Source organism: Coenobita brevimanus, chromosome 50 (assembly GCF_032717465.1).
Source record: "Coenobita brevimanus isolate Jiangsu-jjx chromosome 50, ASM3271746v2, whole genome shotgun sequence".
Taxonomy (NCBI): domain Eukaryota; kingdom Metazoa; phylum Arthropoda; class Malacostraca; order Decapoda; family Coenobitidae; genus Coenobita; species Coenobita brevimanus.
Window position 1 is genome coordinate 44754489 of NC_137003.1, and position 26536 is coordinate 44781024.

Consider the following 26536-nt stretch of genomic DNA (forward strand, 5'->3'; position numbering starts at 1 on the left):
TTTTTTTTTTCTTTTTTTTTTTGTTTTTTTTAGGAGTTTGGTAATTTACTTAGAAACTATTGGTCGTATCGATATTCCAAAAACTCTCTCTCTCTCTCTCTCTCTCTCACACACACACACACACACACACACACACACACACACATCCCCTCTTCTCCCCTGTTCCTCCTCCATCACCTGCCATGCTTTTTTTTTTTTTTTTTTTTTTTTTTTTTTTTGTTAAGGAGTTTGGCAATTTACTTAGAAACTATTGGTCGTATCAATATTCCAAAAACACCACAAGAAAGCTCATGAAATTATACATCTAGACATATGCTTTGCACTTGCATGATGTGGGCAGAATTTTGTGCTAGGATGTTGGGAAGTTATTTGAAGCTATCTTTGTGCTTGCACAAGTTTATTCTCACTGCATCTCTGTACCTGTATTCATCAGTTTTGTTTGTTTTTAGTAGCTTATCTTATAAACACCACCGAAGATAATAATATACAATTTACAACAATATAACCAATCTGCGGGGACAAATTTGACTTTGGAATTGCTTTTCTTTGTGCCCAGTCTGAAACCCCCATGGCTGGGATGGAGGAAGGAAGGGAGTAGAAGAGAGGGAATAGAGGGAGGACTGGGAGAGCTGCATACACTGCCACATCTGCATTTGGACGCATTCATTTCTATCTTAGGGAGAGGGAAAGCGCTTAGAAAATACTTTATTATTACAACTTAATTTAAAACATGTTTCAAATACTGCACCGTACACTGTACAGTATACACCTTATTATTTACAATCTTACAAACTAAAGGTGTTCACGTTGTCTGTATATTTCACTTATCACTCATCACTCCCAGACTTTACCCAATTTGTAAGAATTTAATCCAGTTGGCTCTTTGACTCCGATAAAAGTGAATTTCGGTTGTATATTGAAGTTTGTTTCATCGAGATTTAATGTACTGCAGTCCATAAACAGTAGCTACAATATACCATGTGAGAAAAGAATCTGGTAACTGTGAGTGTATTTAAAGTTATGAAGTTAAGTGTGCTATTTTACTGGTAGAAAGTGAAAGTTATCTGCTATAGGCAATAAAAATTTGGGCCTTGCTTACGTATTTGCTCACTCTAATTTTAATGGAATGGCTATTGGATCTATATAGTATTATATCCTATGACTTTAGATATGATTTCTCTTATAGTTTGGAAAGCCAGTACTGAATTAGCAGTTCAGTCTAAATAATAACTGGCTTACAGTACATTCCCCCCCCCCCCCCTACAGCTTGTGGATTCAAGAATTCCCCCCTCCCCCTTTGCTGTATGGCAGTGAGACCTGGGCAGTGAAGGAGGAAGACATTCGCCGGCTCAGACGTACAGAAATGACAATGATTAGGTGGATGTGCAGTGCGTCCCTGCGTCCAAGGCCTGGAGGGGCTGGGTTTACAATGGAAGAGTTGAGAGGTAGGATGGGACTGGAGTGTATTGGTGTTGTGATGAGGAGAGGTAGATTGAGGTGGTTTGGACATGTGGAGAGGATGGGGGATGATAGTTGGGTGAGGAAGGTGAGAAGTGTTAATATTGTGGGTGGGGTTATGAGGGGTAGACCGAGAAAGACATGGGACGAGGTCATTAAGTGTGACCTTAGGGTTAAGGGACTGAACAGGGAGGCTGCAATGGATCGTGCAGCATGGAGAGCCGCCATTAGGTGACCAAGGCCGACACATGCAAGCATGTTGGAGCCTTTAAAAACGAAAACAAACGAAAACGAAAACATATATGTATGCTTCTCTCGCTATTCTGACTCCCCAGCCTTCTTTCAGTGCCTTAGTATAAATTCTTCTCATTTATGCAGTTATTTTACTAGTTAATACTGTACTGGTACTCCTCCTCTTCTGAGTTAACTTCTGCTTTCATTTTGAACCATTTTGATAATCCTGTGCTTTGTTCTGTCATTTTTCTCCTGTTCACATATATTTATCATCAGCAATACCCTTTAGCCTTGCAACTTTCTCCCTTTAGTGCAGCACTTTTCCTTAGGTGAGTTCTGGATGTTGTAATGCTTTTATCGTCATTATTTATATGGTCTTGTTATTTGAAGAGTTTGGCATTTTAACCTATGTGATTGTGATGGTGATGGTCCTGTTTTCTAAACTCATTTATTTATTAATGAATATCCTAAATCATCATTAGTTATAAGTAATTACATTGTGTAGCAGAAAGCAGAATCCTGAATACGTCCATTAGGAGGCAAAAATTACAAGTACTGTACTTATCATAATCATGTACTGGTACCAGTAAGCTACCATCTGTTTGCAGAATAAAAGTTAAAAGCATGGCATTTCTTTGATGTCAGAATTTCATTAAAGAAGCACATAAGTATGACAGTTTTTTCAAGTAAATTGTGAATTGTTTTTAATATCTAGCACTTACTTCTGATAGTTTTGCAAGTGTTTTCTTTTTATCATGAAGGAGCTGTTAACAATACATTAGATAGGATTGAAGGACATGCACCTGAAGTTTACCTCAGTAAGAAGTACAGTTCTTTCACCGTGTTATGAAGTTGTTATTGGAATGTGTGTGTGTGTGTGTGTGTGTGGTGTAGATGTGAAGTATACTGACTTATACAAACTATGCCATATATAAGAATGTAACAGTGAGTATAAAGATATTCTTGAATTCAGCATGATATCTTTGCCATATATTCTAAGTGGTCCAGCTGCCTGTACTTCATTTTCAAGTACATTCAGGCATTAGTGATAGAAGAAAAAGTTAAATTCATAGAGGAACTAAAGAGTAGAATTGCTTCTGGAAATATATTTGTCAGTGGTACAGAAGCCCTTGTAGGGAATATAACAACAGTACAGAGGCTGCAAGAGGTTTGATTGAAGGTGTATTGTTGCTCATGTTAGTGTTGAAGTGTGAAAGCAATATTACATGCATCGGAAACAATGGGACTGAAAAGGAATGTATGTGGTTTGCATAACTTGGATAGGATAAGAAAAAGCTACATAGTTCATGGAAGATATAAAGTATGGAAGTCTGTTGATCAATGCCTTGATGATTATGCTTCAAAGTTATGGTTATGTAGAGAGAATGGATATAAGCAGGAGGATGAAATTGGTGAGGAATGCATAATTCCTTCTTTTTGGTGATTTCTTCTGTAGCCTCTTGCTGTCTTCAGATACAGTATTATGGGTGTGTAGTACCAAGGTTGGTTTACTGGCAGCATTAAAGTTAAGCATATTTATCCTCAGTCAGCATCGCCATCTGCAAAGTTTGTGGATCATGAGAGTTAAAATCGCACTAGAATCATGTGATACCATTAAGCTATCTTTTGATGTAGAGTTGTGTTTATAGTAAAGAGTTTTTATTAGGTTTCATCTGTTTAAAATATTGTTCATGCCATATATGTTACCCATATTTAGAGATTATATACAGTCCAGTTACCTGCAAATATTGTATTATCACGAAAGGCAGCAGTGTTTCATTGAAATCTTTAAAATAGTAGTTTTCCTGTAAGTTTCGTACATTTAATTGATCGTTGTTAGGCTGAGTTGAAAGTCTTCTAAATATTGGGACTTAAAAACTTTACTCGACATTTGTTTGTAAAGACAACAGTACATAACATTATGAATATGCAATGCAGTATTATTTATTGTAGTAACCAGTACAGTAACTTTAAGTTGTAAAACAGCAGTGTAATGAAAAACCCTATATGGACATTATCATCAGCTTCAGGAGAAAGGTAAGTTTAAGCACCAGGATTCTGCTTCACTGCATTTTCAGTACAGCAATTCCTTTTCTTTTAGTAATATTGTATGGAGCATACAGTCACCCAAAGAAGTGTCATTGGAATAAAAAGCATCACATCACTGCTGTAAATGCAGGATATGTTCAGATATATTGGTTAAGATCTTTTTTAAAGCTTTGAGTGGCAACCACACATTGACATTCCTTGCTTGCATTTTTTCTTTAAGATTTGTATTATTGACTGATATTGTTAACCTTCATGTTGTGTCCTGCAGTACAGTACATGTTTGCAGATTGACTCCTTCGGAGGTAGATATGTAGAAGTGGTATAAATGTCTGTGTCTGAAATAGTATATATTTGGGTCCTTGGAAAAACATCTGTTGGTCAAGGTTTGGCCATTGAGGTACTATACAACATGTGTCAGATACCAGAAAGACAGTGGATGATCTTTAAAACAAGGGGGGAAAGGGGAGCAAGAATTTAGATTGCTTGAAATTATTTGCAAAGTGTGTCTTCATATTAAAGTAGAAAAGTACTCATCTTGTTTTTGACGATATATATATATATATATATATATATATATATATATATATATATATATACACACACACACACACACAGTATATTACTGTTCATAAACAGATAATTATGGAGTTGCTCAAAATATCACAAGCAGCTAAGACACAGATTTTTTTCAATAGTAGCAAGTATTGATTGATGTATGTTTTGCAAAAGTATTTATCCATTACCAGATTGTAAAAAAAACAAAAAAAACAAACAATAATAATACTAATAATAAATAGATAGAATATGCAAGTCAGATATGCAGTATCAGTATGTCTAGTTTTCCAGAAGTTCAGTTTACCATATGCATACATCTTTCAGTACTTTGGTTTTTACTATTTCTATTTCTCCAGAGGTGAGTCCAACACAGAAAGACTAGGGAAAGCTGCAGTGAAGTATTCAGTGTAGAGTATGCTGTGTGATTAAGCCTTATCACTTCAGCTGTCTCTTAAACATAATCAGACAGCAGTATGATAGTTTTTTTATTTATTTTTTTTTTTTTTTTTTTTCCCATGAGCTATCTTCTAAGCCTGATATATATATATAAAAAAAAAAAAAAAAAACTTTCAGTTGAGGAATACAAAAGGTATCTTACTGAAGGGGTGAATGGGTAAGAATGTGCATGGGTGTTTGCCAGTAGGTGTGACTGAAGTGGAATTGACTGATGTGGGAAGTACTCTGCTGTTTTTCCTACGTTTCTAAGTATCAAGCTGTTGGAAATTTTTGTGCATCTGCACTCTCACTTTTATTCAAGAATTTTTCGTACAGTTTAAAACAGGATTTTGTCGTATAGTGCACTTTCAAAACTGAAGCCTCGTGTGCGTGTATTGTTACATTGTATACATCTGAATTTATGTATTTAAAGTTGAAGCCTCTTACTTTCTTGTGAAAAAGTGCTGCTGAAAATTTTTTAAAACCTGCCTCGAAGGAAACTGTACAATTGGACAATTTCATGAGAAGAAATTTTATCCCCCCCTTCCCTCCCCTATTTCCACTCCTTCAGTGTTGTCAAGTAGCTGATGAAAATTTGAGAGGAAGGCAGGAAGGCAGGCAAGCATGGAACTACTTTTTTGACAGTACCATTTCACGCCCCATAGCAGTAGAGCAGAGCTATAAGAATGCAGATCAAAAGGCTGATTGTGCGAGCACCATCTTTAGCAGCATTTTTGTTCTCCCCGTAGGTGGCGGACTTGGAGAGGAAGTACAAGTGCGAGTGGTGCGGGAAGGGATTTAGACTCTCCGTCCACCTGAAGGACCATGTACGGACCCACACGGGTGAGAAGCCGTATCAGTGCTCCATTTGTCAAAAGGATTTCACTCAGCGCTCCAATCTAAGGACGCACCTCAACAAGATTCACAAAGAGCAGCTGGCGTATGTAAAAAGCCGCAAGGGTAGAGTGCCTAAGTTCCCGGTGAAACACGAGTACCTCCCCGGACTTGTTTCAGCTGGAGGAGGTAGTAATGGAGGAGGTGTAGGACTACCACAGCACACTCCTGTCACAGAGATGAAGCTTATGTATGCTTCCTCAGCAGACCCAAAACCTATCCTGCCCAAACCACATGCCAATGAGCCTTCTGTCATGCCTTTCCTCTCCAAAGAAACTGTAAATTTTTTACAAAAGGAAGACCTAACTGTATTGTACAAGGACAAGAATGAGGGAGTAGATTGTGACAGACGTGTAGCATTACCACACCTGGTCTTGCAACCTTCTCCCCATGATGGCCATACCAGAGTCCTCCCCCTTGAGTCAGACTCAGAGTCTGGCAGGAGGGACCCTGGAACACCACACACTTTGCTTGGCAAGGATACTTCTGCCTTCAAGTCCCCCCAGGAGACCTTACTAAAAGCATTACTTTTAAAAGGCTCCTCCCCTGGTCAGCTACCTCAGGGTGAAATAACAGGTGTGGTGAGACAGATGCTTCCACCAGCTCTGGTTCAGTCTACTGGCCAGCCCCCATATTCCCTTTCTCCTGGCCAGGTGTCTTTGGCTGCTCCTACCTTCACATCCTCTGAGAACTCTTTACAGCCTGTATTTGTGATGGATTCTTCTAAAGGCTTGTCTCCTGTGCTAAAATGTTCTCGGGACACGGGAGTTCCCCGGCATGAACTTCTGTCTCCAAGGCATGATGGGGAGTCCTTTGTAGTGATTGAGGCCTCAGGTGTGGCATCCCAGGATTCTGGAGGAATGGCTGGAAATGAAATTGGGGATGCTCAAGAGCAACCACAGATCACAGATGAAATGAAGATCCTTTTGCAGGCTGTACAGATCAGGGTGTCTCAGGATCAGGGGCAGATTGGTGCTCCTGCTACAGTCACTTCTCGTCCCCCAGCCAGCCCTGCTACAGTTACATCACGGCCCCTAGCTAGCCCAGCCACAGTCACTATTCACCCCCCAACCAGCCCTGCTCACCCTCCATCCAGCCCTGTTCGACCCCCTTCCAGCCCTGTCCGACCCTTGAGTAGCACAGTATCTGTCACCACCCCTGTAGCCAGTCACACACTGGCTGTTCCAACACCCTCTGGTCCTCAGCTAGTTTCAGACACACCCTTAAAGCAGCGCATTTCTCGTATGCTGCAAGACAAAGATCCCACTCGCAGGAAGAGCCCAGCTCAGGCTTCAGGTAAAAGAACTAACCACTGCCCTGACCCAGCAAGCAAACCAGTAGTCCTTAAGGAAACTGAGTCTCCTAGTTTTGTGCAAGTGAAGAACCTTGCAGATAGGGCCACTGCCATATCACTACTCAAACAATTTACCCCACAACCTAACACTCCCTCTGTGTCTCAGTCCCCTTCCCAGCACTCTCTGCCTGTTCCTCTCTCCTCTCCTCCTCCCAACATTGCCTCCCCTCTCTCTTCACCTACGTACCACCAAAGTCCAGTTTCCACGGTTGCTAATACTACCACGACCACAACGACAGGGGAGAGAAGGCGCCCATCAGTTGGGTTCAGTGCCCCGTCAAATAGATTTAGCCACAAGCCTGTTGAAAACAAACCAGAAAAAATTAATGTTAAAGCCAGAGAAAGTCTGGCAGAAAATGAATCAGTGCCTGACCATAAATAGTTACCTGAAGATGGAAATTATTTCAGTTTTCATGAATGATTTAAGTTTGTAGTGAATGCAGTTAATTTTGTGATTGTGTGCTGATCATTTTCATCTTCCTCGTGCCTTTCTTCCTCTTCCTATGCGATGGAGTGAATGAAAAGTTGTAAATCTGTGCAATTTAAGTACTGTACATACATCAGAGTCATTTGCACATGCTAAAGCATTTGGAAAGGTACTCAAGAATACCCACAATTATTAATAATGTTACTTTTGGATGTCATGTACTTATAACTGGCTTGGCCATAAACTTTCCAGCTATTTTTTGTGCCTTAATATACATGTACTGGAAATATAAAACTTCACATCAGCTAATTTTTCCTCTTCTAAATAGCTGTCGTTGGAGGTTATACACTAAAAAGGCTTAGCTTTGTTAGCTGTTGTGTATAATGAATGATGTAATGAAGAATGTCGTTGCTCATACACATTTGTTGCCTAATACCAGCCTTATCTATATATCTCACACTCATCATTGAATTCTCATCATCAGCATTTGCTTGTATGGTGAAATTTGTGCCAAGTACCAACATATCGCAGTTTCTCAAAATTGTTTTGTCTATATTAGCTCTGGTCATGCATTTCATTTTATGGCAAGTTTGAATGCCATGTACAGTGCTACTGTAGCTAACAAGTTAGTGGCAACAATAATGAAGTAACCCATAAGGGTCATGACCATATCCTATTTGTATGTCCAAAAAACTTTTTTGATGTTTGGAGATATTTTTTATCACTACCTTTGCAGTCCTTGCATGAGTCATTGTTATTGCGTTCCTGTATTTGTATTTATCTTCACTTGCTTGTAAATCTTTGTGATAAATACCCATTGTGTATGATAAGACAATACTTATATACATGTATACCATTATATTAACCAGTTTGTAAGTTGTATATTACAAAGACTCATATTCAGTGAATGCAATTTTTGCCACATTGCTAGTGAAACAGTTGTATTGACAGTTTTCTGCATTATAGATTTGTCTCGGTAACTTTTTGGGATCTATTTCGTATTTTTGCTCATAAATGGATATTATTGACCACAAAAAAAGACAAAATGAAACAAAACAGAAAACAAAATTTATTGAGGCTCTTTGCTTCATTTCATAAACAGTTGTCAGCCCCGCTTATTATCCATGAGAACAAAATAACTACAAGTTATATATATAGCATCACACATTACACCTGCAACAGAACCAGTTTCTTTATTTTCAGAAATACAGTATAGCTCATGTGACACATACTCAGTTATTTGAAATAACATTAATTTATTCAGCACCTGTTACACTTGCACTTAACTTGTCCAATTAGATGCATTCTGAAAAACTACCAACCTCATGAAACTGATCATAACTGTACCTTGAGCATCACTTTCGATTCTTTCATTATGATTGCTAGCTTGGACTGTGCGTCTGGGATACTCTCCCATCCCCATCCCATTTACTTTAGTCAAAAAGTCTCTTATTTCCATGTAATTTAGCTGAGCTGGCAATTCCATGCTCCATTTATTCTGTTTTTTTTTTTATGTTTGTACATGGTAATTTAATCTTCAGCACTGACACAAAAGCATATGAAACTGTCAGAAACTGCATTATGAATGTTGTTGAATGTGGAGAACACAAAGATTCAATACCAATTAGATTTGAAGTAAGTTACGTAAAGTTGACCATGAGTGGAATGATGTTTATCATATGTCAAGTAACTGTTTGGGAACATCAGTTTGTGCTTTGTTGTTGAGCCTTAATAATAAAAGTTCTTTACGGTGGTGTACTGTACATGCTAGTGAAATTTGGATCCAGTTTGAGAATAGGTGTTTAGGGGAATAGGATATTTTAGTGAAAGCAAAGGATGATTTTATGTACTGTATAAAGTTTATTTTGCAAGTGTAAATAGAACCCAGTGCTTTTATCATCATAAGGACATTCCTCGCATAAGTGACTTGTTCTTTACTTGTCTGTGTAAGTATTACAGACGCCAAATCAGAAACTGAACACATGTACAGTTCTATTGAGCATTTTTTTTTTTTTTTTTTTTTTTTTTTTTTTCCACACAAAAGTATATTAAACACTGAAGCCTAAAGTGGCCAATTGGGATATTAGATGCTACAGATTCAACTTAATCTAATTAATAGTCACACACAATGCTCTATTGAAGTTTTTACTGAGTAACTGATATCATACTGTAAATATTATGTAAACAGACTAGAGAATAACCTGTTTGCCTTTGCCTATATGCAAATGAAAATGGTGTCAAAAGTCTGTAGATCAGTTAATAAACTAATATGGGAATTAGTATTTTATTCACCCATCTTAGCACTTTGATTTGAGGTGCAGATTGACTTGGTGCTATCTGTGCTAGGTTAGTGATGAAGAGATCTAAACTTGAGCTGCTGTTACATGGGGACCCACAGATGCCCAATTTTGCTGCTGCAGTAGTGAAGCACATTCCACCACCATACCCATTTGTGGACATCCACACTCACCGTTGCTGTCCAAAACTCCTTCGTCTCCATCTTCTCGGTAGAGTTCATCCATTTCGTGGCAAAGTAGTGTGTGTTATCTGCTATGTTGAACTTTATGGTCAGAGCAAAAACTATATTCAGAATTGTTATGATTGTTTTACTGCCTTTGGTAAACACCATAATCATTTGTTATATGATTCTTATGTTTTTATTTGTCTGAGAAAATTTTCAAATATATTGAAATGTGGTAGCTGTGATAAAATGTCATTTGATGTTTTTGTGTACGAGAGACCCCTGCACATTGGAAATGCATATCCTCATGCACATTGCATAGAAGCAAGGGTGACTTCAAGCCACATTTTAGGTCCTTAGAAGCAGAGGCCTTTTCAGCTGAGCAAGTGAGGGATTTTCCAGCTCTGTGGCACTGCAGAGATTGTGAATTTAAGAAGAAAATCCTGAAGTGGTTCTAATTTGAGGTCATTGCATCTGTCATCATCAAGCAGTTTCATGATGCTGGAGTGGCTGTCTGGCATGAATCATCAGCTAGGGAATCGGGAAATGTGACAGTGGCTGTGGCTAGCCAAGTGAGGTGAACTCCATAAAGAAGAAGGTAGCTTCTTGGAAGCACATTCTGTGATAGGCAGTGCTATTCTTGGACATCCATTCTGTTTTGTCACTGGCACTTGTTCTGTGTACTAGGCAGCGCTATTCTTGGACATCCATTCTCTTTTGTCACTGGCACTTGTTCTGTGCACAGTACATGTTGTCTCCATGTGATAGCAGTACTGTATTAGGAAATGTGTCTTGTAACCAGGTTGTTGTACGGGAGTAACATACTGGTAATTGCACCAGTCTTTTACAGTGATAGTAGAGTATTTCAGATCAAGATAAACTTTGCTCTCCAACCTTCAGAAATAATGATCGGGGTCATGCAGATTTTTATGTCATACTGCAGATAGTCTCATATGTACCAAGGACTTGGATTTGCCAGGACATTATGTACAACAGATTTTTGTGTAAAATAACCGAACAGAAAGCTGTGTAAATGATGGCAATACGTATAAGATATCCCTCCCTTCGTGTATAATTAAAGTTGAAAAAACACTAGTTGAGTTAAAGAAGGTAGAGAAGTACCAAAGGGTACATCATTTTTTATGCGATTTGTAGAGATTATGGTGAGTTTTCTGTAAAATTAACGTTCGTAAAGGGAAACCACGTGTACACACACACACACACACACACACACACACACACACACACACACACACACACTTACTTCACAGGGCTCATTAACCCTCTCACACATGGATAAGTTTTAGTAAGTTTTCCAGCACACGATTTTACTCCACCCCCCTCCGCGCCAGCCCCCCCGTGCGCTGCTGAAAACATGTATTCTCATCTTATTTTCGCCACCCAAACATCTATATATTGCGATGAAACCTACATCATCTTACTCGCCGGTGTTTGTTCTAGCCGATAAGCAAAAAAAACAAACAAACAAACAAAAAAAAAGTACATTAGGCCAGTGTGGATAAACATTTCGGAATGTCAGTCTCACTTCCCAACATCCTAATTTGAATGTTTTCCATCATACAGAAAGATGTGATTAGAAGTTTTGATAGAGAATTTCATCAGCTTTCCAATGAGATTTGTCTGGTTGTGAGACGATCTGTAGTTTCTGAGAGAGAGAAAAAAAAAAAAAAAAATCAGGGAGCTCTGCTGCAAAAGTTTTCTCACACAGGTTATGTTTTTATTTCATATTGTGTAGAATTTCATGACCTTTCTCATGGTACCCACAGATTTTTCATGCGCCTCATAGTTTCCAAGTAAATCGCAAAAAAATACTGGGTACCCACGCCCGTGCTGCACTTTCATCACGTGTGCACAATAACAGTTGTATTTCCGTCTACGTAACAATGACTTTTCATCAGAGATGTTACGTTGTTATGTCCTGTTCATACGTAGAATTCACCGATCTTCATGGTTCATGTAGGAAATTGGTACATCCAATACTTTTCGAGGAAATGAACGACATGTAGAATACTCCTCCGAGTGCTGCATAGTTTTACTGCAAGCAAGAAAAAAACTCTCTCTTTCCCTGCCTTTACCTAAGAATTACGCTCCCGAAGGCTGATATTTTGGTCATGTACATACATAGAATTCACTAGTCTTTATCGTGGTTCTTACAGGAAATCGATACGTCCAATACTTTTCGCATAAATGGACGACAAACGTAGAATGCTCCTCCGAGCGTTGCATAGTTTTACAGCAAGCGAGAAAAAAACACTCTCTTTCTCTGCCTTTACCTAAAAGATGTGCTCCCAAAGGCTTATATTTGGGTCTTGTACATATGTAGAATTCACTGATCTTTATCATGGTTCTTACAGGCAGTCGATACGTCCCGTACTTTTCGAGTAAATGGACGACAAAAGTAGAAAACTCCACCTTGCCTGCAAGTGAGAAAAAAACACTCTCTTTCACTGCCTTACCCACACCTACATATTTTCGCTCATTAGGTTTTATCGTTTTCTTTATTTACTCAAAATATACACGTAAAATATCATAAGCTTTTTGATAGTGCTCTCAGGAACTCGACATGACCATTAGTCATTTTGCTAGGTGCGGATACTGAAGCTGAACTTTCATCTCATATGTGTATATGTAAAAAACAATACTTACTTGTGTAAAAAATATAGAAATATAGAAATAGGTCAATATACAAATCAACAAAATACGGATAACTCACTTCCTCCAGAGGTGTTGAGATGCTGGCAGGACCTTGAAGATGAGGAGTTATGTAGTCTGTAAGCGTGTGTGTGTGGCTGTGGCATATTTGTTCTCTCCTCCTTGCGCTACGTTTGCCTAACATGCGATGCACACAATAGATTTCTTCACGAACATTCGCTGCACGACATACATTTATATATATGTGGCTGTGTCGTATTTCTTGTCTCTGATCCTTGCACTAGGTTTGCACTAAGTCAATCAGTGCACACAATATTTCTCAGTGAGTACTCGCTACACTATTTTATACGTATATTTCATACTAAACCACATGCAATATAGTACTATGTGAGATTGGTACAATACCTTTTCACTGAATTCTGTGATTGTGTGTTGTATTTGTTGTCTCTGATCCTCGTGCTAGGTTTGTGCTAAATCAGTCAACACAATATTTCTCAGCGAACATTTGCTACACTATTTTATACATATATATCACACAAAACCATGTGCAGTATAAAACACTATCACATGATTCCATCCCATCCTCCTCTATTATTCCTTTCCTGACTCTGTGGTGTACGTAACGCCTGCTATGGTAGGTCAGTTATTTCACTAATCCAGACACTATATGTTTCACAAATATAAGTATTGGCTTCACTATACAGGTAAAATATATCATTTACAGGCAGGGGGAGGTGGTGGCTGAATCGGTAGAGAGGCGGCCTGCAGTCCTAATGGACCCAGGATCGAATCCCGACTGGGGCATGGAACAGTTTAAGGATCTGAATTTCCTAAAAGCAGACTCCTGATCTACCAGTTGACCTGCCAACATGTTGCAAAAATACCCCTGCTAATACCAATACACCAATCCTGTATGGGACAGCCCTAGCATGTATTCAATATGGATGGTGGGCATTAGCGCCTAAGTGATGACATGTGGAGGTGTAAGAGGACTACTGAGCCTCGGGATTGGTCACTGCCCCCGAGAAATAGGCCCTGAAGCCTTTGCCCAGAGTCGGTCATGTATTAAAAAAAAAAAAAAGTGGAAACCCTGCTATAACAAATCAGACTCCTGCCTCTAGGCCTAACTGCTGATAATGGGCCCCAGTGCTTTACAAACAATATATCTATGTTCCATAGACACAATCACTTCGCAGTACACTCAACCCCCTGCTATCGCGCCTAATTGGTCACAGGAAACGCGCGTGATAGCTGAACTGAACAATCAATGGGAAAATTTCTAATTGGTTTTTCAGTGGCCCATTTTTCTAACTTTTAACCACTTTATGCCTATGATTTCCTGCCAATCTCTCCTCTAACATGAAATAAAGCATTATTATATTAATAATAACAGTATAATGAATAAATAAACAACATAAAAGGCCATCAAACTTTTATAAGGATTACGGCTTGGGTGGTTTGATGGGTTCCGAGGCTTGGGAGTGGCTTAGTTGCCGCCAGATCTCTTTGGCTGTCTCCATTTCTTTAGTGTCCACAGCTAAAGGGGGTATCACATGGTACCTTATATCAGGAATGGCTGAGGAACATTTAAGTGGAACAAAACTTGGACGCTATCACATATGTTCCTCACACTCTCGTCAGAGCCCCGTCTCAGTTGTAAACACGTGATTACTTTATCGACATCACAGTTTTTTCGGCATAAGAAATATTAAACTCTTTATAAGGGTTTCAAGACGATTGATATTTATTCTAATATACAATATTAATAGTATTCAGCGTTAGGCCAAATTTCAATGCTGTAGTACGATATATTCTTTCGAGCCGAATGGGTTTTGGTCACTGTTTTGCCCGTCGTGTCCTCGGCAGGAATCCGTTCAAATGCATTCCAAATGCCCGTGCTATAATCGGGAATTTTACCGCGTTACCGTTCCAATTAACCATCGTATCCTTTGCAAACCTCGTATGAAGTGCCATGTGAATAAGCTTCGCTTAGCCTGTCTTCAAACTCGACGCGTGATAGCGGTCTTGGGGTGCATGATAGCATGTATGGTTGTGCATTTGATGTGTGCGTGATAGCAGATAAGCGTGATAGCTGAACGCGTGATAGGAGGGGGTTGAGTGTATAATAAAAAACACTGTACAATCACAATATTTCAATAATGGCTTCTGCCTCGGGTGGGAGGGGGAAAATGGTGGATTTAAAGGGACGACTGACAGCAGTGCTACCCTTCAGCTTGGCTGGTCGTGAGGTACTGAGGTTTTTCTGTTGCGCATTGTCTCATCAGAGCAGTCAGTGTTGCCAAGAGTTTACTTTGGAGGCAAGACTGGCATGCTAGAATGCACGAAAGTTTGATGCAAATCGTCCGAAAAAAAGTTTTGGTGAATTTTTTCTGCTTTTTCATGCAGGTCACGTTAACGTGTTTGTAAGAAAAAAACATGGAACGTGGTTCGCATCAATGTGCCCGGGAGGGTTAAAGGTGGATGTTGGAAAGATTTCTAAGTAAGTTTTCTAATTCAACTAAGTAGCCCCTCAGTTTATGCAAGACCAATTTACACTAAATGTAAATTGTGTGGAAAGATAAACCATGACTCAGTCCTAGCAGCAAACCCTCAAGCACTGACAGTAAGTCAGTTGGGAGGGCATTGAATACAGTTGGATGTCGATTTAACACAAGATAGCTGAAGGAACTCACTTTAAATCAGTCTCTCGCTAAATCAAAGTATTGTTTCAGTGGGATATATTAAAGTAGTTTGGTATTTGAAAGTAACACAAAATGCTGAAGTTACATTTATTAACATAAAAACTTAGGAGTTTTTGATCAAGCACCCCCTGAAGATGAGTTGTTGCTGCTTTGTACTGCATGGTTGGCCTACTTTGGTCTACAGCCTAACAGAGGGTTGCCTAGCATTCCTGGTAATCCCCCCCCCCTCCAAGTTCCAGTGTCAGACCTCTTAACTGCACACTTACCCCACCTGTAAGAAAACAAATCGTTACCTTTTTGTATGATTTGGTAAAAGAAATACGGTAGTCATAGTTCAACACAGCAAAAATTATGGGATGTGAAATGGTCTGTGTAAGTGGAATGTGAAATGTTCTGTTACACACACACACACACACACACACACACACACACACACACACACACACACACACACACACCTCATGTCTCACTTTATTGTCACCACTCACCATTTCTTCTTTCCACTATGTTTTTCATTAAAACAAATAATTATAAAAATAAACATGGCTAAAATTATGGGACATGAAATGGTCTGTTTACACTGTCACCGCCCCCCCCCCACCCTCCACACACAAACGTCATTTGCCACCTGCCTTTCGTCTCTCTCACCTCACTGCCACCACACACAGTTTACTTTTTCTTTTCATCTTTTTTCATTACCGTAAAACACCGTAACTTCAGACAGCGCCCAAACTTCGGACGTTTTGTGAAAAAATGTAATAATTGAAGTTTATTGGAAGAGAGTGCGATATCTGCAAAAAATATTGATATGGGTAGGTAGGGTAATCTTTAAAGATTATTATGTATAAGTCCTATTAAACTAGCTTGAATATGTGTGGGTGATAAAAATTTATGAATCAAATGGTAAAAAAATCGACATTTTTTAACCCTGCAAAACTTTGTTCACACAGAACAAATAGTTTCAATTGTAAGAACGTAATTAGTACGATTATATGTGGAAAAGTGTTGTAAGTACTGGGCAGTAAACTGTTTTAAAATATATACATGCATCATCTTGCTATGACTGTTTTAATGAATATCTCTATTATTCAATATAAAAATTCCTAAACTCGGACAGACAAATTACTGGAAAAATACAGACAATAGGTGTGTGTGTGTGTGTGTGTGTGTTTTACAAGCACAGGCCTCATAGGAAAGTGTGTGTGTGTGTGTGTGTTTTACAAGCACAGGCCTCTTAGGGAAGTGTGTGTGTGTGTGTGTGTGTGTGTGTGTGTGTGTGTGTGTGTGTGTATAAGACTAAAGTGTATAGCTCATTAATACATTCCATGGTGCCTTCATAACATGTGCCTGTGTGCGCGTGTGTCTATTGATTTGTGTGCGTGTTAGTGGGTGTGTGGGTGTCATTGGAACCAGTAAGAAGTGTTTAACATTATATTATGTTATTTCAGTATGCATTTGTTGAGTCAGTGAAGTAGCTACTTGAAAATTAAGTGAAGTTTTGTTTAGGAAAAAGAGATCAGTTCCCCTTACAGTTTGGAAAATATGCAATGCATTTTATATAATTTTTTCATCTGAAAAGTTTCTGAAGAGTTCTTAGTTATATTTATGGCCAGATTACCTCACTACAATGTGATATGATTCATCTTAATGTGATTTCAAATTATGAGCTCAAAAAAGAAGATATGTTTGGATATTTCCCTTTATATACGTATAACTTGGGCCACGAGTTCCCAGTATTTTTTTTTTTTTTTTTTTTTTTTAAGTGTCCGAAGTTTGGCCAGTGTGTCCAGAAACAGGTGCTATTAACCATTCTCATGTTTAAAGGGCAAATACTTGGATGTCCGAAGTTTAGAAGAGCTGTCCGAAGTAAGGAAATTTGTTCCTAACTTCGGACACTTAAAAAAAAAAAAAAAGTTTAGCATGGTTAATTTTTTTTTATTATATAGATTCAGTAGGTACTGTCCCTGGCTACCACATGACACCAACCGGGATAAAATTGCATCATTTTACACAGAGTTATTCATTAAAACACATAAAAAATGTCCGAAGCTAGGGTGTTTTACGGTACTTTATGCTGTTGAAATTGGTTTTTAGCTGCCTCTAAATAGTTAAGTTGTCATCATCTGAAGATCCTGAACCCAGCTTAGTGCATATTTGTCTGCTTATGCTACTTTAACTGGTGTCAGTGGAAAACATTAATTACAGTATATTACTGAATTTCTGTCATGTAATTAATACGTATCATGCATCTGAAATATATATATATTTTTTTTCCAAACCATACATATTTGCATATCATGTTGTATGCTCAAAATTTAATGTCTGTAAATAAACTTTCATGAACACTCAAACACACCTGATAACTGATGAATGCAAGAAGAAAGTGATTTTCTTTCGCTGGTGAGAATAGAGAGTGGCACTTATTTACTGCTTTGTATCCCCTAATAACCCCCCCCCCCTTTTTTTTTAAGTCATGATGTTGATAAAGTTGTGTGTGTACCACGATCCCTTGGTTATACCATTTATCATCATGTCACTGCAAGGTGAAAATCTGCAGTCCTGCTGTTATCGCATTTTTTGGCTTAAAAAAAAAAAATGGTTTCTGTCAACAATGATGGTGCAGTATCTGTGATTTCTGCTGGCTTAGGTAGACCTATGTGGTTGAGACCACTATCTCTCTACTCTCCTACCCTCAGAACCTCTTACCTCAAGCCCATTTCAGGTCTCTGTGATGTGTTTCTTCCTTATTGTGCTCTTCTCATCACAATATGAACCTAACCTTGCCTATGTGTGTTTCTGATACTTACCATAACAGTATGTATGTATTTAGTAGGTGTAAATTTTTGTAAAGAAAAATTTGGGTTTACAAGTGGAGTGTCCTGTACCAGTTAGGATAGATCCCATATGTTCTGTGCTTTCATTATCGCGCAGTTTCATTATCACACGCTTGGCTCGGCACCAGTTATGCTTCATAACCAAGGGATCACTCTGCTAAAGTGAAAAATAGGTATGATCAGGAGGGGTAAAAAATTATCTAGATGATTAGTGAGGGGACTTTGAGAAAATTTTGGGATATCACCATACCCTCCAATTATATAACACGGGTTTCAATGGTGAAAGTTTCTGAGTAAAATTCCCAGATACATTTGCTGCACTAATTGAGGGTCTGCTATATGGTACAGTTAGGAGAGTGTATACATTCCATCGCATAATTTTCCTTTGTTTTCAATTTTGTTTTCATTTTTGAAGGCTCCAACATGCATGTATGCATCGGCCTTGGTCACCTAATGGTGGCTCTCCATGCGGCTCGATCTCTGGCAGCTTCCCTATTTAGTCCCTTAACCCTTAGGTTGCACTCAGTGACCTCGTCCCAGGTCTTTTTCGGTCTACCTCTCACTACCCTACCCCCAACATTAACACTTCTCGCTTTCTGCACCCAGTTATCATCCCCCATCCTCTCACAGTAAAATCTACCATGGTCTACTGGATGACCTCAGTCAAGTAACAGATATAGTTTACCACTGCAGTAAATTTTCATTTTTACAGAAAGAGCTAGGGCATAGTTTATTCCTTACTCATTATTTTAGGCACCATGATCTGGTGGAGTAGAACATATGCTGCCAGTCATAGTGTCATACATTTGATCCCACACAAAGACCATTGGTTGATGTCAGGAAGAACTCCTGGTCCCATGTGCTACATGCTTCAGCAGAAGCCTCCAATAATGGGCAGTGCTTTAGCCTCTCAAGATGGGAGTGCATGGAGTAACTCTTAAATCTTATCAATTTCTGCTACTCTGATGGACCTTGAGAAACTTTATGATATCTGTTTAGAATGCCATGTGGCAGTTGACAATTGAGTTGGAGAGAGGACGTTGATGATAAAAGCCTGCTGCACAAGAAATAGCGCCGGTGTGAAAGGGAGTGTGAGATATGAATGGGATTGAGGCTGGGCTGTGTCATGATGCTGTGATCATATAGAATTTTTATGGATGGTACCACAAATGAAATCAAAGCAGGAAGAACTGGTGCATGAATGAAGTATAACCTAGATGAAAAAGTGTTGGGAAGTTGATGTGCCTGTATCCTTGATGATGCTGTATTAGTAGCAGAGAGAGAGAGAAGCAAATTCAAAGTGCTACGATCTGGAGAGAGGCACTGTGACGGATGATGATAGGATTTAATTATTGCTGCTTTCACATTTTTTTTTACTGGTGAAGTTTGTATTGTATACAGTACAAGAGATGTCATGGTTCTTGTAATTGTAAAAATGATGTATTGTATATGTATGTTGAGCACAAGTGAATTCTCAGTGGAAGAACTATAGTCTGTTCCATATAAACTGGCAGAGAGAAACCTGTATTTTCCTTCCCAAGTCTGGGTCAAACGTAGAACGCAGGTGACCTTTGAAGGATTATCCCCCTCTTTCCTCAAGCCCCTCCCTTCTCCCTACTCTCCTGAGAGAGAGAGAGAGAGAGTGTAATTCACCGGTTCGGTCAGGATCACTTGATGGTCGTGATTGTCAGCTTTTACCCTGCCGGAAGGGAGCTGAGAGCTCATATAGTCCGATCTAAGGGCAAGGCTGTGACCTTCACACACGCTCGTGTGTGTGTGTGTGTGTGTAGATGTAGGTGCATGTGTGTGTGTCTTTATTATCTGTGGAGAGCCTTCTTCTGTGCTGTCCTTGTGTTATTCTCATAGATTAGTCTTATTCCTGTTGGAGCTGCCTAGCATGGACCAGAAGGTCTACTGCAGTTATCCTCTCTTCTTGCAGTATGTTCTTATGTGTAACTTTTGGCAACTTACATGATTGTTGTATTAATATTTTAAAAACTATCTAAGACAGGTTTCAAAATTTCTCATTCATCTTAGACACACACACACACACACACACACACACACACACACACACACAGAGGCGCATATAAAGTATATTCTCTATCGACATTTCTTATAAAAATATGTAGAACATGCTGGGACTCTTGGGTGAGTATAGCTTGAGATGAATGGTAACAAAGAAGAGGAAGGAGCGACTGCATGTGTGGAGCACCTGCTGACCCGTACTGGTTCAGGTGTGCATTTGGCCTCAGATCAAGATGGGTGGAGCATTTGCCCTGAGTTCACATGCAGCATTTTCTGGAACGCCCTTGTTGATGCTTCCCAACATCCCGCCCAGGTCACTTATAATAATGGACAACGCATCATACCACTGCAAAATCATAAATAAAGCACCAACACAGAGCTTACGAAAACAAGAAATTATAAAGTGGCTTCTTGATAACAACCTCCCTCATAACCCACTGCACACTAAGGCTGAGCTGCTACACCAAGTGAAAAAAAAAGAAGAAACAAACAAATAAAGACAAGCAATTGTTTGAAATTGATGAAATCATCAATAATCATGGTCACCAGGTGCTGCGGCTTCCTCCCTATCATTGCCAGCTCAGCCCCATAAAGCTGATTTGGGCTCAGGTCAAGGATGATGAGGAAGAGAAACTCAAATTCTTCTAGAAAATTACGAGTGATCGAAGAGCTGACGAGAAATGCGATAGAAAAAATAATAGCAGAAAACTGGCAGAAATGTGTGGCACATACAAAAAAAAATAGAAGAAGAATTTATGAGAAATGACATTGCTGTAAACCACATTGTAGAAAATTTTGTTATCAATATATCGAACGAGTCCAGCAGCGATGAAGATGAATAAACAAGTGTTGTGTGAGGTGTCTTGTGTATACTTATTGTAAATAAGAGTTGTAAATATAAATATAAGCCATATACATGCATTGTTTAATATTATACAAGAGAGAGAGAGAGAGAGAGAGAGAGAGGAGGGAGGGAGGGAAGGAGGAAAGAACAGAGAGGGAGGGGAGGGATAAACATTCTCTTTTCCTATTCATCACACACACACACACACACACACACACACACACACACACACACACACACACACACACACACACACACACACACACACACACACGAGAAGGGAGAGAGAGAGAGAGGGTAATGAATATTTCACCATTTTTTTTTATATAAAACTCTATCTTGATAGAAGTTATTTTCAGCAAATCATATGACTGATATTTTAATACTTATAATGGTTCGCCATTTCGCGATGAATTGGTGATTTTCTTAGATTTGCCAATCAGGATAGAACTCGTAATAATGCCTTCAAATTACACTAATTCATGTTTGGATTGGATGTAGGATTAATTAATAATAGGTCAGAAAATAAAATATGATTGCTATATTTGAATATTAGACAATAAACAGTTCAAATCTCTCTCTCTCTCTCTCTCTCTCTCTCTCTCTCTCTCTCTCTCTCTCTCTCTCTCTCTCTCTCTCTCTCTCTCTCTCTCTCTCTCAGGAGAGGAAGGAGAAGGGTAGGGCTGGAGAAAGAGTCAGGTGAGGTCACTTTAATCTCTTTGTACGGGCACCTGTGTTCGACTAGGACTTGAGCGTACTTCTTCCGCCACTTTATATGGAACAGAGTATAGTGCTTGAAAACCTCCCTAACCCCAGAATACTCCCCCAGTATCCCTGCTTGTTGTATGAGGTGACTAAAAAGGTTGGCGGCAGGTTAGTGCCCCTCCCCGGAAAACAGCTAACTAAAAAGTTGAACAAGAAGCCTCGGACAAGGACTGACCAAAAGATGACGACCAAGGACCGGACAAAGGACATGGTATGGATCGCAGCGTGGAATGTAAGGGTGTGAATGATGAGGTAAAAAAGAGAGAAATTGTCCAGGTGCTTGAGGGTGTGAAAGTGGATGTATGTGGAGTAACTGAAACTAAATGGAGAGGAGAGAGTGTGAAAGAATGGGAGCATGGATGAGGTATGTGTGCAGGAGTAGGTGAAAATGAGAGGGCAAAAGAAGGAGTGTGTATTGTTGTGAGTAAAAGATGGAAGAAGAACATAAGAGAGTATGGATCTGTTGGCTCAAGGATTGTTTGGGTGAGATTGAAAGTTGGAATACAAATGTGGGCGATTGTGTTTGTGTATGTGCCAACGCAAGATCATGCAAGCAGAGTGAGAGAAGAGTTCTGGACAAATGCGGAAGTGTGCATGGAAAAGTTTGGAAGGAATGAGAGAGTGTTTTTGATTGGTGATATAAAAGGTAAAGTAGAGAATGTGAAGGTGGATGGAATAGTTGGTGAGTGGGGTGTGCCTGCTGAGATAGATGAGAATGGCAGTGCATTAGTGGACATTTGTGCTGGGAGGGGGTTGGTGATAGCCAGTACCCTCTTCGGGCACAGAATGATCCACAAGTATACATGGCAAGTGATGAGAAGGATGGGTAAACTGAATGAAAGGAAGGCAGTGATTGATTATGTGTGTGTGGATGAAAGGATGCGAAGATGTGTAATGGATGCAAAAGCTTATAGAGGTTGGGGTAGTGGACTTTCTGACCACTACTACCACTACTTGGTGATGGCCAGAATCAAGATCCAAGTAAGATGGAGAAATAGAAGAAGGGAAGGACGGGAGGAAGGAGTAGTTGCAAGGAGAATGGAAAGGTTACAAGAGGATGAGGAGAAGGCAGAATATAAGAGAGGAGTGGAGGAACGATTGGGTAAATATGAATTGGAGCAGATGGGGGACGTGGAAGGTGTGTGCACGATATTAACAGAAGAAATATGTGCAGCATGTGATGTTGCGTGTGGAGTGAAGAGAAGACGGAAGGGGGTGCTAGGAACAGCATGGTGGAATGAAGGGATGAGACAGGCTGTGGCACAAAAGAAGAATGTATACAATGAACGGATGAGGAATAGGGGCGTGGAAGAAGTTGAGAGGCGGAAGAGAGAGTTATATGTAGAAAGGAAGAAAGAGTTGAACAGATTAGTAAGAGAGAGTAAGAAGAGAGTGGATGAGGAATTTGAGTGTAAAGTGGAGGGACTGTAAGAAAATGTTCTGGAAAGAGGTGAAGAGAGTAAGACAGGGTGGCAGTGAAGCTAGTAGGGGAGTGAAAGATAAAAATGGTAGATTACTAGTGGAGAAGGGAGAAAAAGTGAGCAGATGGAGAGAACACTTTAAGGAATTGTAGAACATAGAGAATGGAAGTATTGCGTGTATAAGTGGTTGGGGGATGGCTGGGAGAAGGAGGGAGGTGAGAAGACAGGAAGAAATCAGTAGGATAGAAGTTGTGGAAGCAATGCAGAAAGTCAAATTGGGGAAGGCCCCAGGAATTGTTGGTGTGTGTGTGGTGAAATGTTGAAGCATGGGGGAGAGATAGTAGTAGAATGGATGTGGAAGATGTACAGATTGGCCTGGGAGGAAGGTAGAGTCCCAGAGGATTGGAAGTCAAATACAATTTTTCCCTTGTACAAAGGAAAAGGGGAAAAAGACGTGTGTAGTAATCATAGGGCATTTGGCTTCTTAGTGTAATAGGAAAAGTGTATGGTAAGATACTTATTGACAGAGTTAGGGAAATAACAGAGGAATTAGTTGGAGAAGAACAGGGAGGCTTCAGGAAGGGAAGAGGTGTAGATCAGATATTCATTCTTAGATCTTTAGTGGAGAAGTTTTTAGAGAAGGGAAAGAAGTTGTATGCGGCCTTCATGGATTTGGAGAAAGCATATGACAGGGTGGATAGACAAGGATTGTGGAAAGTATTAAGAATATATGGAGTAGATGGGAAGTTGTTGAATGCTGTGAAGAGTATGAATGGTGGTGCTAAGGCTGCAGTGCGTGTGGATGGTGAACTGAGTGAATTTTTCCCTTTGAAGGTTGGGTTGAAAGAGGGCTGTGTCATATCTCCATGGTTGTTCAGTCTGTACATGGATGGGGTAATAAAAGAGATACAAGGTAGGGCAGTGGATGTTGGAGTGGCCCTAGTGAGAGAGGGTAGTGTTTGGAAACTCCCCGTACTGTTGTTTGCAGATGATACTGTGTTGTTAAGTGAAGATGAAGGGGAGCTGCAAGGCTAGGTGGATGAGTTTGGAAGAGTGTGTAAGAAACAGAATCAAAAGGTGAATGTAGGGAAGAGTAAAGTGATGGTCTTTGAGAGAGGTGAAGCTGTGAATGTACAGTGAGGTTGGATGGTGAGGAGATGGAAAATGTGAGTATGTTTAAGTACTTGGAGAGTGTGATGAGTAAGGATGGAAGTTTGGAGGGTGAAGTGCTTGAATGGGTACAATAAGGAAGAAAGGTTGCTGGTTCCTTGAAAGCAGTGATAAGAAATTGGGAAGTGAGCATGGTAGTGAAAAAGTTACAGCATGACAATATTGTGATACCAACTCTAACGTATGGAAGTGAAGCTTGGACGTTGTTGGAAGGACACAAGTCAAGAGTGAGAGCAGTGGAAATGAGTTATTTCAGAGGAGCCTGTGGAGTTACATGGAGAAACAGGCTGACAAATGAGGATATAAAGGAGCATTGTGGTGTGGATGTTGATGTGATAGGAAGCATTAGGAGGAGCACACTGAGGTGGTTTGTCTATGTGGAGAGGATGGAGGGTGAGAAACTGACAAGGAGAGTGAGGTGGAGGGGAGGAGAGGAAGGGGGAGGCCAAGGATGAGATGGAGGGATGGGGTGGAGAGGTATATGAGAGAAGGGGGTGTGAGTTGGGAGCAGGGCAGTGAAATGGCGGGGGACAGGGCAATGTGGAGGCGATTTGTTTGTGGCCACCCTGTACGGGATTGAGGCGTCTGGCAATAGTTAGATAGATAGATGTTGTTATTATTATTATTATTATTTTTATTATTGTTGTTGCTATTATTATTATTATTATTATAATTATTATTATTAGGTGGTAGGTAGGGGCACTTTGGTGGTAGGTAGGGATGCTCACCATCTGCTCACTCAGTGTAGTGCTGCTCTCACATGGATGCTCTTTCCTCTCGTCCTCCCTTCTTTCCTCTTATGTCATTCTTTTCTCTTCCTTCTGTCCATGGATGACTCTACACTGAGTGACAATCCAAATAGTTTCTTGTACACCAGGAATCCGTTGACTACACTGGGTGGTAACCAAATAACCAAAATATGGCTTTTGGTGGTTTAGTGGGTAATTAAGGCACTCCAACTGGATTGAGTCTGTGTCTGTTCATATGCAATGGGTGGTTTTGGTTTATTGCTCACGTAATGCCATTCAGGGATGAGTGAGGCTGATCACTCTCATCTTAAAATGTCAGGACCAACTTGCCTAGCCTCAGGCTCCTACGCTTCTCATGGGGCAATACAGGTTCAGATGATGGATGGATGGATTATTATTATTACAGGATTATTTTTAATATTATTATTTTTATAATTATTATTATTATTATTATTATTATTGCCAACGGCCATACCACGTTGAGTACACCGCTTCCCGTCCGATCAGCGAAGTTAAGCAACGTTGGGTCTGGTTAGTACTTGGATGGGTGACCGCCTGGGAACACCAGATGCTGTTGGCATCCCTACATGTCAAGTGGGGTTGGTGGAGGATTAGTGCCCCTCCCTGTAAAACAATTAACTCTAAGCCATTGGCCACCCCGTATGGGATACATGGCGTCTGGCAATGAATGAATGAATGAATTATTGTTATCATTATTATTTATTATTACTATTATTATCATTATTATTAAGTGAATCAGACAGTGTGTGGAGGAGGAGATCAATGGTTAATGCTGTTTAAGAGTAAGATTAAGAAGGTTGAATATAGGGTTTGAAGTTTTTGATGTAGATCCCACTTGAAGTCACCAGAAAAGAATTACAGTAAAACTTCACCATAATAGACTAATTGGGGCCCAAGCCATTCCAAAAATAGCAAAATTCCGACCAAAGTGACATCTGGGCTTCCCCCCGCTTACCCGGAGTTTTTCCGATATACACAAATCCCTTGTTTTTCGACTGATTGTTGTTCGACAATTCGTTGTTTCAGCATTAATATATCTATACCTATTTTTGTTGTTCGACATGGTTATTCCCGCCATTTTGACAATTCAGACCGCTCGCCGCCAGATAAATCGGCTGAGCTGCCTGACTCCTGCGCTCTGCCCTGTTGATCGGTTGCCTCTTCATCTGTCTGCATTTCTTTTTAGCCTCGTGGAATACTACAACACCACCATGGCTCCACCCAAGACCCCTACTATCATCCCTGTCAGGTGGTCATACGCTCAGCAACCTGAGTGTTTTGCCATTGCATGGTCAGGTGATGATCAGGGTTACCAGACCTGAACTTGGCCACATCACCAAACTCCTCAGTTTTCGTTGCCAAATTTACCTTTCCATTACCAAATTCTCAAAGCAAGCATTTATTTTTCACTAATTTTGTATACAAATGGAAATAATTACTCTCCATGTAATTAGCAGCATGT

General features: G+C 39.8%; 1 protein-coding gene and 1 non-coding gene across 2 annotated transcripts in view; both read left to right on the forward strand.

Annotated features, from left to right (window-relative positions):
- Positions 1–9676, forward strand: part of LOC145399820 (uncharacterized) — an 86449-nt gene extending 76773 nt beyond the window's left edge. Inside the window, exon 5 of the mRNA XM_080272383.1 lies at positions 5481–9676. Coding sequence (XP_080128509.1) covers positions 5481–7361 — 1881 coding nt within the window. The 3' untranslated portion in view covers positions 7362–9676. The remainder of the gene's footprint in view (positions 1–5480) is intronic.
- A 15838-nt stretch (positions 9677–25514) lies between these two features.
- Positions 25515–25633, forward strand: LOC145399924 (5S ribosomal RNA). The gene has a single exon (XR_013897370.1). It is a non-coding gene; the product is annotated as a 5S ribosomal RNA (ribosomal RNA).
- The last annotated feature ends 903 nt before the right edge of the window (positions 25634–26536 follow it).